This window comes from Meles meles, chromosome 1 (genome assembly GCF_922984935.1).
Source record: "Meles meles chromosome 1, mMelMel3.1 paternal haplotype, whole genome shotgun sequence".
NCBI lineage: Eukaryota > Metazoa > Chordata > Mammalia > Carnivora > Mustelidae > Meles > Meles meles.
This window is the reverse complement of record NC_060066.1, coordinates 19788370-19804525: the sequence shown is the minus strand read 5'-3', so window position 1 is coordinate 19804525 and position 16156 is coordinate 19788370. Positions and strand designations below refer to the sequence as shown.

Here is a 16156-nt window from a genome sequence, read left to right as displayed (position 1 = left end):
TATCTCTCTTAAAAATGACCTTTGGGGGGCGCCTGGGTGGCTCAGTGGGTTAAAGCCTCTGCCTTTCGCTCAGGTCATGATCCCAGGGTCCTGGGATCGAGCCCCGCATCGGGCTCTCTGCTTGGCAGGGAGCCTGCTTCCTCTCTCTCTCTGCCTGCCTCTCTCCCTACTTGTGATCTCTATCTGTCAAATAAATAAAATAAAATCTTAAAAAAAAATGACCTTTGGTGCCTCCTCTAGTCACTCAAAAACAAATATGATTCAACATGCTGAAGAACTTAAACAAAGTCCTGCCCTGGTGGGTCTTACACTTTATGCGGGAGAAAATAAATATGTGAAATAATCGCAGGTTGTGTTTGGTGCTGGGAGGAAACAAACAAGGGCAGTGTTAGGGTGTAGCCCTCTTGAGATAGGTGACAACAGAAACCTTCTATTGGGAAGTAGAAGTTCAGCACAGTCCTGACAGATGGCAAAGGTCTAGTTTTGAAAAGAGCAAGAATCCCAAACAGAATGAACTAAATGCTTGTGCAAAGGCCCTGGGGTGGGAAAGACACAGACCTGACAGGTCAGTGTGGCTGGAGCCCCTGGGTGATTCAAATTATGGCAGGAAAAAGGGGCACTGCACCAGAATATGCAAGACCAAGAAGTCATTGCCAGATGCTTGGTTTTGATTTGCAAGGCAGTAGAGATAGCCAAGGAAGGTTTTAAGTAGGACGGTGACACATTTTATATTTTGGTAAAGGTCACGTTGACTGCTGTGAGCAAATCCATACAGTGAACTTAGTCACCTTCCCCTTAACCTCAGGTGCTATCAAGTATAGTCATTGATAGTATTGTAAATAACACATCCTGTCGATATTGCTCTAAATATCTCTTGAAAACATCAGTGGTATCTTTTTTGGCAGAATCAGCTATCAGGTAAATAGGTTCATTTCTTCAATTTTTCAGGGTATCTTTATAGCTAGAGTGTCTTATTATTAAGTGCCTCCCCTATTGGGGGTTTGGAAGGGTTAATTGAGACAATGTACAGACAATGCTTAAGTGGGGCACCATTTACTTGGTCTAGAATATGCTCCTGGTGCTATGTAGCTCAGAGACCCAAGACCCAGCATTTCCATGATAAAGCTATGTCTGTTTTTTCTCTTTGTCGAGGATGGCTTTGCTCAGGGCTTTGTGTTCTAGATTCCGCTTCCATTTCTTCTTACTTTATGGTTTCTTTCTTCATTCTTTGCTGTTCCTTTTCTAATCTGTCCTATACCCTGGGTCCTTATCCTTAGTACTCCATCCCTTAGTACTCCAAAGAAATTGGAACCTGCTTTTCCCAAGTAAATCTCTCTGTGGAAGATAAAGGAATATTTCAAATATTTACTGTGATCTTTGGTATGACTCTCCCCTGATTCTTCCCTACTTGGTTGCTCATCTGTATAGCCCTTACAGGACTTATCATGTGATACTTAGTCATGGGTCAGGGGGCCTGGGCAGTAAAGCCCAAAACTGGCTCTCCTGGCAGATCAGGCTGGAAACATATTTATTTCTAGTAACATTGTCAATCATGTGCACTTTCTTTCCTTTCCACACAATCATGTGGAAATAATATTGGTGGCAAAGATGGCCTGAGAATTAACGGAGAGGTAATCTGTTTAAAGGTGAAGATTAGAAATGTGTGATACAGAAGCTGACTGGTTTTATAATTCAGTAATATATTTGACGTCTTTATAGCTCTGCTGCCAGGTCAAGTAAACGACAGACAATAATAAAATGCCTTCTGTTTCCTGTGTCTGGAAAGTGTTGAATGTAGCTGGTATGACGTCTCTGTTTTGCAGGTTGAAGTAGATCCTGTTACTACCTTCCCTCTGAAGGGCTTGACGCCGCTCACAGAGTACACTGTGACCATCATCTCCCTCTATGATGAGGGGCAGTCGGAGCCTCTGACTGGAATTTTTACCACAGGTAAGCCTTATTATGGTATGGAAGTTTCCAAGAGTAACTGCATAGAAACCAGAAGCTGAAGCAGCTTCCTCAACTGTGATTTTGAAGAGATTTTTTTATTTTTATGTTGTATTATCATTATTTTTATCGATTTATTTATTTGAGAGAAAGAGTGCGCATTCGTGGGGGGAAGAGGCAGGGGAAAAGGGAGAGAGAGAATCTCAAGCAGACTCCCCACTGAGCATGGAGCCCAAGGCAATGTTCTGTCTTATGACCCTGAGATCACGACCTGAGCCAAAACCAAGAGTTGGATGCTTGACCGACTGAGCCACCCAGGCACCCCTACTATTAAGCACTGAACAATTAGGTGACCAGAATGAGTGCTGCCTGATCAAAGCCAGGGAAAGAGAGGAGAGCTCATCTAAATTCAAAAGGCCCCAGTTATCTAAATGTGTATCCTGTTCTGTCCCTACTCTTATACCATTTCTTTTGTTCTATGGGTCTAAAAATTTCACAGCTTTCTTCTGTTTTCGTATGCATGTATATTAAGTTGCATATATATTAAGTTGACCTTCCAGAATTGTTGACACCCAGCGATTTTTTTGACTTGCAAAAATGACAATTCCATACTATGTAACCTAAGACATTCAATTTGTAGCCAATAATATATTCATGCAGCCTGAAGTATTAATACAACAATATGGAATCTTTTAAATGCCCAAATAAAAAACATAAGGTGTGACTGCATGATTTTTCCTTTTCTATGTATACCCTGTAGTCGATAAATACAAAAACTTTTTCCTCTTGGTGGCAACAATTCTATTGTTTGCTTTCTGAACTTAACGTTGCTTGCGCTTGGGAAAGCAATGGAGTGCCATACTGGGGACAGGAGGAGCTATTTTGGAGATTATGCTCCTTTGAGAAACAATGTTCACAGAAAAAACTTCAGTAATTCCGCAAAACTCCCTGAAGGCTAACTCCCGTTGGGATTCTCCTGGTGTCCTATGAGTTTTAAAATCTCTAATTTCAGGCACCCTCTGTGGTTCAGTCATTAGGTGTCTGCCTTCAGTTCAGGTCATGATCTCAGGGTCCTGAGATGGGGCCCTGCATTGGGCTCCCTGCTCTGCAGGGATTCTGCTTCTCTCTCTCCCTCTGCCCCTTTCCTCCATTCATGTTCTCTCTCACTCCTCACTGTCAAATAAATTTTTAAAAAATCTCTAATTTCGGGGTGCCTGGGAGGCTCAGTGGGTTAAAGCCTCTGTCTTTGGCTCAGGTCATGATCTCAGGGTCCTGGGATCAAGCCCCGCATTGGGCTCTCTGCTCAGCAAGGAGCCTGCTTCCCCCTCTCTCTCTGCCTGCCTCTCTGCCTACTTGTGATCTCTTTCTGTCAAATAAATAAATAAAATCTTTTTTTAAAAAATCTCTAATTTTAAGCAATAAAAATCGATCACTGACAAAGACTGTCACCCAGTTGGATTTTGGGCTCTGTTGTACATCCCTGAAGTAGGAAACTGTAGAAAGTCTGATGAATTGTATTTCACTTCTGATGGCACCCATATGTACAAGATGAAAAAGAGGTCTGGTTCTTCTTTAACTTATTAGGAGGGGGTGATTTAGTCACAAAAGCAAATAAAACTAAGAGGGACATTCCCTAGACCGATTTGTTAATTTCCTCAACAGGATGAGCAAATAATATCTTTGTAAACTAATAAATATGACACTCTTACTTTTTATAGCTCATGAAAAGAGCCAAGTAGAGAATCTGAGAGTTCTGGAAATTACTGGAAGACTTTAAAAAACATGCCGTATCCATGGTCTCCCTGATTTATACCATAGACAAACGCTAGCAGCAGAAACAAAGCAAGGTCCCCCTGGGCTGACGGGCACGGCTTTCTCAGCTTCCATGTGCTTTCCGAAAGCCAGAGGTCCCCCAGAGGGCCTTCTTCCTGGCGGCCCTGGCAGCATCTTGAGTTTGGCTTCCTTGCCTTCTCCGTTCCCTGACAAAGTCTCCTTCCTTGACTCACAGAGGAGGTTCCAGCCCAGCAATACTTGGAAATCGATGAGGTGACGACAGATAGTTTCAGAGTGACCTGGCATCCCCTTTCGGCGGACGAAGGGCAGCACAAGTTGATGTGGATCCCAGTCTACGGCGGCAAGACCGGAGAAGTGAGTATCTGAAACACACTGAAAAGTCATCTGGAGTGTTTTTGTCTGGAAGAGAATAGCCCCTGCACATTTGCGTGGGTCTTCACTTTAAAAGAGATCAAGAATCCCAGAAGTCATTAATATTTGTCCTGGCATGCAGTTTTATAAATGTCAAATCCTGTGATTTTTCTAAGATTAAAATGGCATTGTTTTTGCTAGGGCCTCCATTATATATTTAATATATTTTCAGGTCCTTTGACTTTCATACATGACATTGAATAAAAAAATTTCAATGGGGGGGCGCCTGGGTGGCTCAGTGGTTTAAGCTGCTGCCTTCGGCTCAGGTCATGATCTCGGGATCCTGGGATCGAGTCCCGCATCGGGCTCTCTGCTTGGCAGGGAGCCTGCTTCCTTCTCACTCTCTCTGCCTACCTCTCTGCCTACTTGTGATTTCTCTCTGTCAAATAAATAAATAAAATCTTTAAAAAAAAAAAAATTTCAATGGGTACTTTGCAATATGAATAGCTTATTTCTTTTTTTTTTTTTTTTTTGTCAGAGAGAGAGAGAGAGAGAGGGATCACAGGCAGACAGAGTGGCAGGCAGAGTCAGAGGGAGAAGCAGGCTCCCCACCGAGCAAGGAGTCCGATGTGGGACTCGATCCCAGGACGCTGGGATCATGACCTGAGCCGAAGGCAGCTGCTTAACCAACTGAGCCACCCAGGCGTCCCATGAATAGCTTATTTCTTGAGGGAACTGAAAGGAGCGTGGTCTCGGCTTTGATTTTAAAATGGAATTCAGTGGCCCTGGAGTTCATTACGCTTAGTTGTTTCTTGCTTATGATCAGGATAACTGTTTTTCCTTTTGATTAGTTTTTTCTTAACTTTCTCCGCTCTTCAAGTAAACCCTGTTACTAAGCACCGAATGCTTTCCAGGTTCTCCTAAAAGAAGACCAAGACTCCCATGTTATTGGAGGCCTGGATCCCGGCACTGAATATGAGGTTTCGCTCTTGGCCATATTGGATGATGGGAGCGAGAGTGAGGTGGTGACCGCTGTGGGGACCACGCGTAAGTGTCGGTCTGGCCTAGGGGACTTCACCAGCGGCCGCCATCCATTCTGATACCCTCCTGCCCACTTGGTTGCCTGACCATCCACCTTATTCCTGCCTACAAGGCTTTAATTTCTCTATGTCCCCCAGAGTTCTTCATGTCCCCTCACCTTTAATGACACCGCTGTGTGAAGCGTAGGAGAATCCTAAGCTATCACCCTGAAGGCAGAGACCGTATCTGTCTTGTTCACCATTATACCCCCAGCACCTAGCATAGTGCTTGTTGTATTTTAACTGTGCAATAAATACTTGTTGAATGGACGGATGGATGGGTAAAATAATTTAAAAGTGAATAAATGAGTGAACAAATAAGCCAAGGGCAAGCATGTCCAAGAGCTTTTGGAATTTCCCGAGTCAATCTCGGTTCCAAGAATCTTGTATAAAATTCACTCGCTGATTCATTCATCCCTTCATTTTTTAAATATGAGGTATTAACCACATATTAGATTTTCTTTGATGAGGTTCCCTGGAATCAGACTCTGAGACAGAAAATTGCAGCCAGAAGGTTAATTGAAGACTGTAGTTGGGAGATACATCTGTGAGGAAGTAAGGATGGTGGGATGAGACATAGGGAGAAGCTAAAACTGAGGCTTTGGCTAATTCCATGAGGTGTTCTGGACCTGGGATGACCCTCTGCAGTTGTCCCCAACTGTGTCAATGGGGGTGAGCCTTTGTATCGCCACATCCCCAGTCATTGGAGGTGGGCCATCCCTTGACGGAGTCTGTGACCTCAGCCGGAGGCTGTTCCCACAGCTCTGAGCCACTGGCAGCCAGTATTCCAGAAGCTGGTGATGAGTGAGCGACCCTGAAGAGGGGCTCTGGGAGAACCACACAATTGCTCCAATGTGCCGACTGCCCACGGCGTATACACGACACGGAAGATATGCATATGTTCTTCCTTGGTGGTCTTGTTTGGCAGCCCTTTCCCAGCGTGATCTACAGCACTGTTTATTTTCCTTCAATTACCATGGTTATGCCCCATTTCACTGTAACCGGGAGGTTTCACAAAGATATATGTGTAAGTCAAAGGTTCATATGAAGGCTGGTATCTGTGATTAGAAACATTCGCTTCTGTGGGTTTCAGTTTCGTTACCAGCAGAATAGGGAACACATCTGCTTTATTGACAGCTTGTTGCTTCTCTCTTGCAACCAGAGTCAAGATGGTTGGGAGAAGCGAGTGGGACAATCTAGGGGAAATTTGCTCTGGAAACTATAATAGGCTCTACGCAAATGTGCAGTTACAATCATTACAGAATTTTGAAGTCATGAATATTTTTTTAGTTGACAGTGTTTGGACTGAACCATCTACGACCATAGCCCCCACCAGACCCGTGACGTCAGGTAAGGACAAATAGAGTTTGTCCCCCATTTCCCCATAAGAAGTTTGATTTAAACAGAAGTTATGTTATCCCAGGTTTATTTATTTTATGTTATTATTTAGGAATGGTGCCCTCCCATTCAAATTTCACTCCTCTTAGAACCTCTCAACCTCTTCTCAGCCTTAAATGCCAATGAGTTCTTGGGACCTCACTGTGACATCACTACCTGATCCATCTTTGTTTTGGGTCACTATTTAGTCTTTCAAAAGATGTTCACAAAGCACAGCCCAGGAGTCTGTCCTTCTCTAGATCGCAGTGACTTCTATTAGTCTGTTGAGAATTACTCACATCATGGTGTTCTTGTATTTCGGTAGGTAACTGAGACCTGGTTGGTCTAATGGACTTCCCACCGCAGCTACTTTCTCTTTCAGCTTAACTTTCTCCACCTCCCCCCTTTATGATACACCTTCCAACTAGTGGTCACAGTCAACTAGATGAAACAGAAATTTGATTATACTCTTTTTTTCTTCCTACCTAAAACCCTTCAGTGGCTCTCCATCATGCATCCATTCACTGATTCATTCATTTTCTAGTTAATCTGTATTGAGCCCTTCTTTAGCACAGTGTCCCAAATCTCTTTATCATAAAATCCAAGATCCTTCTGCTTTTCTCCTTGGATTCCACCACATTTTTCAAGCTCTCCCATTTCCTCCTGCCACCTAGAACTCCTGGCTAGCCCTGAAAGTGAGACATTGCCTCCCATTCCCAATACCCGGTACCCTCCCCCAATTTTCCCTGCTAAATGTCACTCTCCTATCTCCTCTGTGACTTTTACTATTCTTGTCAAGTGTTCATCCCTGTATATCTCAAAGGCCTAACACAATCTGGCGTGAAGGGAACACTCAGTGAATGTTTGCTGAACGAATGGATGAATGAAGAGAAGAAAGACTCTTCTGGAGATGGACAGAGTGAAAGGAAGTCAGATGGTATAAATGAGGGAGCCAGCATCTCGGTAGAGAAGGAGTGTGTCAGAAAGCATGGATGAAGGAGTTTGGACAGATACCAGAGAAAGGATAAAATCCATATGGGCTGAATGGATAGAGGCAGCCATGATGAGAGATGTGTGCTTTGAGTGACGAGTGTTGAAATAGAAATGAGGGAACAGGTGAATAGGATATATGTTGGATACTGGATCATACCCTGAGGTGGACCACATCTGGGCCCTCACTTTTGCTTCTCCAGCAGAGCACTGGTGGGAGGTGTTCCTGGGCATGCTCCCCTAGAGGCTCCCCTTGTCCAAGGGCTTCTCCCTACGTCCCCTTACGAATATGTGTCTATGTATACATACATACATACATACAAGGCTGATAGTTTTGAGGGGTCCATGATCCACCTTGGAAGCATCTCTGAAACTCATTTCTATCTGCTCCCGGTAGACATGATGCCCAACCTTCCCCACCCTCTTCCCCCCGCCATTAACCACTAAAGCTGAGTTGCTCTTCTTATTGCTCTGCATTAGAGAGATACATCAGTGGTATTTGTTGCCATGTCCACACACGGTCTCTAGAGCTCATTTTGGAATACGTTGGGTTAAAAGTTCTTTAATCCTTGGTTGTGCTTATTCCAGTTTTCCGGACAGGAATCAGAAACCTGGTTGTAGATGACGAAACCACTTCTAGCCTGCGGGTAAAATGGGACATTTCAGACAGCAACGTGCAGCAGTTAAGGGTGACCTACCTGACTGCTCAAGGGGACCATGCGGAAGAAGTGATAGGAACGGTCTGTATACGCACGTCTGCCTAGACACCACGCAGTTCCCCGACTAACAGACCTAACGAGGCTGTCCCCGGAGATCTGTGCAAGCTTGACGACTCATTTCTTGGTGACTCTACCATCTCCCAAAACTAATGTTTTTTCTTCATCCAAACTTAATTCCTCGTTTCTTAATGACTTCTCTAGCTCCAAAACTTGCTCTGCATACAACTTGCTTCAAATTGAGAAAGCTCCTGAACCTTGTCTCCCATGCTGCTTCCGCTGCCTTGACAATTCGATGGAGCACGAAATTAGGTCATACATAGTCTACTGTGCCCTGTCTCTGTGTGTATATACAGTTGACCCTTGAACAACAACGGGTTTGAATTGCACAGGTGCGCTTGCTTATATGTGGCTTTTTTGCAGTAAATACAATACAGTCTTGTGTATGTGTTTTCTCTTATGATTTTCTTGATAAACGTTTTTTTCCAGCTGACTTTATAGTAAGGATACACTGTGTAATACATACAACATGCAAAAATATGTGTTGATCAGCTATTTACACAAATCAGTAAGGCTTCTGGTCAACAGAAGGCTATTGGTAGTTAAGTTTTAGGGGAGTCAAAAGTTATACATGGATTTTGGACTGTGCAGGGACTCACCAGCCCTAACACCTGTGTTGTTCAAGGATCAACCACACCCATATATAAACTTCTAACATAGAAACTTTTAATATATGCACATATACTAAACTTCTTTGCCCTTGGGAGTAGGATTAAAAGTTTCTTTGCAAAGCATGCATGAAAGGTTGTCTTTATATAGTTGAAGTGTTTCTAATGGATAGCACCCATTAACACATAGTTATGTTTTCACTGACATCAACTCATTTTCAGCAGTTTTATAGTCATTTCTAACTTATTCTTAAATATGAGTGTTTCCCTAAGGGGGTTTGAATTGTTATATGCTGAGTTTTCTTTGTTTCATTTAATTCATTTTTCTATATTAGAGACCTGATTATACTTTGAGTCATGGCCTTCCTGTGTTTTCTTAATTTACACCATATCATTCCTTTTATTCAAGAACCTAAACATTCAGGAAATGAGCTTCCCATCAGACCAGACCAGTTTGCATCTAAAGGAAATTTTTCTTTTTAGTCATGGACTGTGCCTTATTTAACCTCATTACTTGCATTTCTTGTCCCTGCTGCATTATTTTGAGACACTCTAGGAAAGACATCTTCAAATTCATTATTGCTCAAGAATAACACTATTACCCTTTGTTTCTCTTCCTTAAGTATAAAGCCTTTGATGGAAAATTATTTTTATTTATGTGCTTCCCTAATCAATTATTTGAGCCCAGATTTGTCTCAGGAAAGTACTTAATTTCAGGCTGATGGAGGACTTGTTACAGAGCTTGATATTCTTGGGAATAGTCACATCCACAGTGAGTAACCAGAAAGTCCATGAAATTGGTCTGGGGGTACTTTAGAAAGTTAACAGACACTTAAGTAAAACAAGTTGAGTTATAAATTCACCCAGATCATACATTTAAATGACCCATGATTGAAAAATTCAAAATAAAATTGTACTTAGCAATGGTAACTAGGGACATAATTTGGATGTTTAATTTTCTCTGTTATTGTCCTGTATTTTAATTTAGTTCCTAAAAATGAGAACCATAAAAACTTCCCAGAGTAAGAGTTTTGTTTTTTGTTTTTTGTTTCTACTCTTTCCAAGGAACATATTAAGCTTCTTGCTAAATTATTCTTGCTAATTTGGAAAGACACAATTTAATCTCATTCATGCACTTGTAAGCTATGCAAGGTAAAATAATAATAATATTTACTTTGGGTCGTCTCTAGATAATATTCCCTTTGCTAGTTTCTTTCATTTCACACTGTTTATTTTGAAACACTTGGACACCTACATGAAGGGAAAAAAAGATCAAAGGTCTGAAATACACATGTGCCCCAGTTAAGCAAACCCTTCATAAAAATGAAAAATACTGATAAATTTGGTGGTGATTATTTGCTGTGCAGAAGTGTTTTTGCTAAACTGAAGAAAGTACTGTAGAATTCTTTAATATCAAGCTCTTCTACCAAATCCCACTTGAACTGGATTTGTGCACATTTAATTTACAGGTATCTTTTCAGGAACCCAACTGAGGATTAATTGAGAATTTCTATCTCAGTGTTTAGGAAAGGTTACTTCCACATAAGTGTATTATTATATTAGAGACAGAAAGTTGGTGCATCTAGATTTAGATTATAAAACAAAAATAGGGCAGGCAGTTGCAGATCTGTAACAAAGTCTAAAGGCCTTGAACTCCCAACACCAAAGGAATACCTTTAAGTAATAATGCATGACAGGGAAAGGCAGAGAGCTACAGCACATTATAAAAGTGAGAAAGGTGTTGTGTCCAGATAAGAAAAATGCCTTTTATCATCTTACCACACTTTCCTTAACTGTAAAAGCTGATTAGATTTGCTTAAGGAAATGATCAAATGAGAGAATGGTGTATGTCTGTAACATTAGTAGACCAAAGTAAAATTTCAGTGTGTGGAAAACAAGGAGAACTTAGTTTCCTTTTCCAATTGAGTAAGTGAAGTATCCATATATTTTCTAAACCTAATCAAATCTGCCAAATATTTCCAATAAAAAGCTTTTGACCTTGGAGAAAGTAAAGCTACTTGATCCGCAATGACTTTGCCCTGAACTTGTTGTCAGTGTATGGAGGTCACACACTTTATTTGTAAAAGGCTGATCAGGATTTCAGACTTTCCTAGAGCCTAGATGTCAACATCCATAACCACGACCTGAATTCTGATTTGCAAGAAATATTCCAGAACACGTAGACTCAGTGTGTGGCTCTGTCTCCTATGAGATAAGTTGGATATTAAGATTAAGTTTTTAGAAATATTTATAGCGATTTGACATTGCTGCAACTTCCAAGGACATGATCATTTTTTTCAGAAATTTTGTTTTATTGTATTTTATAAAAATATTAGTCTTCAAATGATAAGAGTTAAAACAGCAGCGCCAACGTTACCCAGCCCCCTATCATAGATAGTGTTTGACTCACTGTCTAGACACACTTTTATAAGCTGGAACACAATGAGATGCAGGGAACCCTCTTTCTCCTGATGGGATCCAGGCTGCTCCGAACAGCTTTGGGCCATAATGGAGCCAGACATGAAGTTCCATTTCTAAAAGAAAATTTAAAACGTGAAAGTTCACTGGTTAGATTTGCATCTCATTTAACCATAAAGCATCTTTTATAGAATTGTTTTATAAACAAAACCGCCATCTGCTGTGATCTACAGCATCTGTTTTTAGTAAGAGCCCATCTTTACCCTGCTCTGTGCAAACAAGCAGAGGCCAAGCAGAAGGAACGTTGCATTCCCCAAGAGGAGATTTGCATTTTTTTCTTGGAAATGAATATCATTAGGGTAAAAATGTTCAGACGGTGTAGCCACATACAGCAGGGTGTAGTTGTTAAAGCAAGGCTCAGGCTAGATATTCAGGATTTCAGGATGGCTTCTTTACTCAAAAGCTGTGTGGGCCTCAGTTTCCCCCCATATGTAAAATTAATGTAAGGTTACTCCTTACCTCAAAGTGTTGTGGTGAAGAATGAGTGAATTGCTTATTAAAATTCTTAGGGTAGCACCTGGTGCATAATAATTGCTGGGTAAAGGATGAATATTTCAAACAACATCAACTACTTCCTAGCAAACTCAGTGATTTCTCCAAAATGGCTCTATTGCTTTTCAGAATTCCACAGTCTAAATGGGATTGGTTCCAAGCTCATGCATTTCTCAGTTTGAGAGATGACCTTATTTCAGGAATATCAACATGGGTGGTTTGCTAAACGGGCAGCTTGGACCAAATGCCCAGGCTCTGTGCTTCAGAGGAGTTATTTAAAAGAAGTGCCCTGAGGCGCCTGGGTGGCTCAGTGGGTTAAGCCTCTGCCTTCAGCTCAGGTCATGATCTCAGGGTCCTGGGATCGAGTACCGCATCGGGCTCTCTGCTCGGTGGGGAGGCTGCTTACCCTCTCTCTCTGCCTGTCTCTCTGCCTACTTGTGATCTCTCTGTCAAATTAATTAATTAATTAATTAAAAAAAATAAATAAAAGAAGTGCCCTAAAGGAAGCTACACTGATGAGATAATGCAAGTCTCCCTTTACGTGTCCTTAATGCCAGGCTTATCTAACTCATTCAAGAAAAAAGCAGAGCTCTTTAAAAAAAAAAACAAAACAAAAAAAAAACTCCCTTCCGGGTCCACATCAACACACCCCTGTGGGATATTTCAGTGTTCCTTTCATCCAAGGAGTAAAATGGTACTAATTCATTATAAAGGCACCTAATTCAGACTTCCTTTTTAACAGCGTATCTTAGAAAATTGCTTTTAGAGCTTAACAGTATCTTAGCAACAGCTGCTTCTGGGTTCAACTCGAGGCTTCCTAGGGCTTAGTCCATGATTTATAGGTCCCTTCCCTCATCCAGAAGTAGACAGCACAGCCCTTTTCCTGCTGGCATTTTACCCAGGCCTGGAATCAGAAAAGCATCTCCAGCTGTCCCAGTCTTATGACTCCTTTAAACACGTTTGGGTCAGTTCTTAGATCTTACTTAGCATTTTTCCAGCCGTGATCAAGTTCCCCAAATGGCCTTGAGGTGTGCCAGCGTCTGACTGCCGAAGCAGAGGCAGAGAGTCTTGTGGTTTTAACATTGCTAACATGTGGCTTTTCTGGTCCGTGTGCTCGCTGGGGGTTACCAGAACGTGCCCCACGGAGCCACGTGGCACATTACACCGATGCTTGTGCGGTGTGGACCTCACCTCTGCCTTTCAGTTTTTGCAGCCTTGAGAGGTAGAGTGATGGTGATTTCAGATTGAGGAAGACATCTCCTTTCAGAAATAAAAAAGCTGCCTCAGTTCGTAGTCTTACTGGGAACCATGTTTTGCTCTGGAAAACGCGGATTTAATGCCTGGTTCTCTTGTTCTTGGCCAGCTTCCATTCTTTCCTAAAGTGCTGGGATTCGATTATGTCTGAGAGAGAGAAGGGAAGGCTGAATTTTCTAGAGGATACTGAAGTAGAATAAAAAATGATAAGCAGGCTGGGCTATAGAATGAGTCCTCCTAAGCTACAAACACCTGCTTTTCAAAGACATGATGATTCTCACTTCTGGATACTTTACAAATGCTGAAAAGATGCTGCGAGACTATTCCTCAGAGCCTAATTGCTTCTAATTTAAACCTGCTTTTGAGGTTATAAGCTGAAGGCTGCTGTGAGGGCGATTCCAGACAAATGCTTTTGCATGGATGCCGTTTTTTCTCATTGCTGTTCAAGCACGTTGCCTTGCTTCTCCTTCTTTCCAAGTCCCCAGAGCCGTGCTCCATTTGCAGACCAACAGGAACAAAGGTCTTAACTAAGACCAGGGTCCTTTGCTTTTCTCTTCAGGTTATGGTGCCTGGAAGCCAGAACAATCTCCTTCTGAAATCTCTGCTTCCCAATACCGAGTACAAAGTCACGGTGACTCCCATCTACGATGATGGAGAAGGTGTCAGCGTCTCTGCCCCGGGAAAAACCTGTGAGTGAAGCCTTCTTCCCATGCCTGCTAGCTGACTAGCTCCTTGAAAACGCCCAGCCCCCCCACCATCCCCCACAATGTGCCCTGAAAACCACGGTGTGGTGTGGGGGAAAGACCAAAAGAGATTGGGAGGCTGAAAAAATCTGTTTGAATCCTCCGTCCACCCAGGCAAGCTGTATGAATTTGGGCGAGGCGAGCCTAGCTGCCCTGGGCTGCAGTTTTCTCGTGTGTAAAAGCAAAGACTTGAAAAACTATGCATTCTTCCTCCAACATCTAATTCATCACAAGTCCTGCTGATTCTCCCAAATGTGCCCTGCGAGCCAGTCCTCTTGTCTTCCTCAGAGGACTCTGCCCTGATCCGCGCCTCACTCTCTGTCGCTAAAATGAGTGCTTTTACTCTTGGATCCTTCATTCTCCTCCCGGCAGCCCGAGAGGCTTTTCGAAATACAAATGATCTCACATCAGACCTCTGTGTCAGGCCTCCCAATGGCCTCCCATTGACCTCCCATTGTACTCGGGATAAAACCCAACAGCCTTCCCGCGGCCCTGCGAGGTGCTCTAAGACCTGGACCCAGCCAGTTCCCTCCACCTCACCCCCTAACAAGTGCCCCAGCCGTAAAGTACCCACTTTCCTGCTCTTCCCTGGACATCTTAAGCTTGTTTCTGCCTTAGGGCCGATGTACTAGCTCTTCCTCCCACACAGGATATCCTTCCCCAGATGTTTGCCTTTTGGGCTTTTTCTCATCATTTTGGCTCCAGCTCAAAATCACCCCCTCAGACTTTTCTGACAGACTTTTCTGACCACTCCCTGCAAAGTAGGTCCCACTCTCCAAGCCCTCAACCTGTTCTTTGGTTGCTGTTTTGGTTGTTGTTGTTTTATCATATTATGGCACCAATGACTACCTGATATTTTCTTGTTGACTCATGTATTTGTCTCCCTTCCTTGGAGAGCAACATCACGGGAGGCCAGGACCTCATCCGTACTGTTTGCCTTTATATGCAAAGCTCCTGCAGTGCTGGGTGACATGGAGGGACCATCACTCAGTTTGTTTTGGGGGAATTGGCTGTGACGGTCGTGCGAGGAGTGTGTACCCAGGAGCGCACCGTTGGTTAAAGGCACTACAGAGTCTTAGCTGTCTTCATTGCTGTGTGGTCGTCTGTACTTGCGTGAACTACGCCAGGACCCAGTGGCTTCAAATAGGAACCATTTTATTCTAGTGCATGATTTTGTAGGTCAGGGAATTAGCCCAGGTTGCTGGAAATTCTGCTCCATGTGGTATGGATTAAGGTCACCTGGTGACTGGGTTGGTCTAAAGGATCCAACACAACTTTACCCACATGTCTGGCATGTTGGTCGGGACACTTGGAAGGCTGCACTCAGCTGAGCCTCTCTCTCCATGTGGTCTCTAAGCCTTGCCGTGTGCTGGTTCCAGCAGGAGAGTCATAGGTCTTACGTGATGACTCAGGACTCTAAGAGCAAGAGTTCCAAGAGGTGGAAAGTGGAAACTGTCAGGACAGTTAAGGGCTATGTTTGGCCCTGGCCCAGGGTCACTTCTGCTATAGTCTATTGGGTGAGGTGTTCACAGAACCACCCAGATTTGAAAGAAGGGGGGTTTAAAAATCCCACACCCATCTTTAATCTACCATAGTCACCGAATAGTTATACATGACTAAGTGCAAAATGGTGGCAAGACCTGAATTCTGTGCTTGGGCACTTAAGTGTAGGTTTTTCAAGGAAGTGTACAAGTCATTAAAGTTCTGTAGCTGCTGGTTTCAAATGAGCGTAGTGAATTCTCTAGTTTTAAGTCGGTTTTGGATTATTTTTTAACACTCTAGTGTTCCATAAAGTTACAATAAACCCTGCCACTGTGGAGAGGGGAGGGAAAAAGGGGGAAGGGAGGCAATGGGAAGGCAAAGGGGCTCCATCTAATTACTGCTCACCTGGGCTCAAAGACCTACTTTTAACTGTCTTATGTTAAAAATTAACATAATATGGGGGCGCCTGGGTGGCTCAGTGGGTTAAGCCTCTGCCTTCCTCCCAGGTCATGGTCTCAGGGTTCTGGGATGGAGCCCCACGTCGGGCTCTCTGCTCAGCAGGGAGCCTGTTTCCCCCTCTCTGCCTGCTTCTCCGCATACTTGTGATCTCTCTCTCTGTCAAATAAATAAAATCTTTTAAAAAATTAACGTAATATGTAAAACTTCCATGATGAACAAATATATGCACTCACACAAATAAAAACTTTTACTATAGAACTATGCCTTAAATCCTGTTGCAGAAATATCACCACGTGTAACAATATCTATATAGTAAAATTATTTCA

General features: G+C 42.9%; 1 protein-coding gene across 4 annotated transcripts in view; it reads left to right on the top strand.

Annotated features, from left to right (window-relative positions):
• Positions 1-16156, top strand: part of COL14A1 (collagen type XIV alpha 1 chain) — a 226161-nt gene that overhangs the window by 92846 nt on the left and 117159 nt on the right. For all 4 annotated transcript variants that reach the window (XM_046025660.1, XM_046025646.1, XM_046025653.1 and 1 more), the window contains 6 exons: positions 1824-1950; positions 3956-4095; positions 5007-5139; positions 6462-6521; positions 8127-8278; positions 13706-13835. In XM_046025660.1, coding sequence (XP_045881616.1) covers positions 1824-1950; positions 3956-4095; positions 5007-5139; positions 6462-6521; positions 8127-8278; positions 13706-13835 — 742 coding nt within the window. The remainder of the gene's footprint in view (positions 1-1823; positions 1951-3955; positions 4096-5006; positions 5140-6461; positions 6522-8126; positions 8279-13705; positions 13836-16156) is intronic.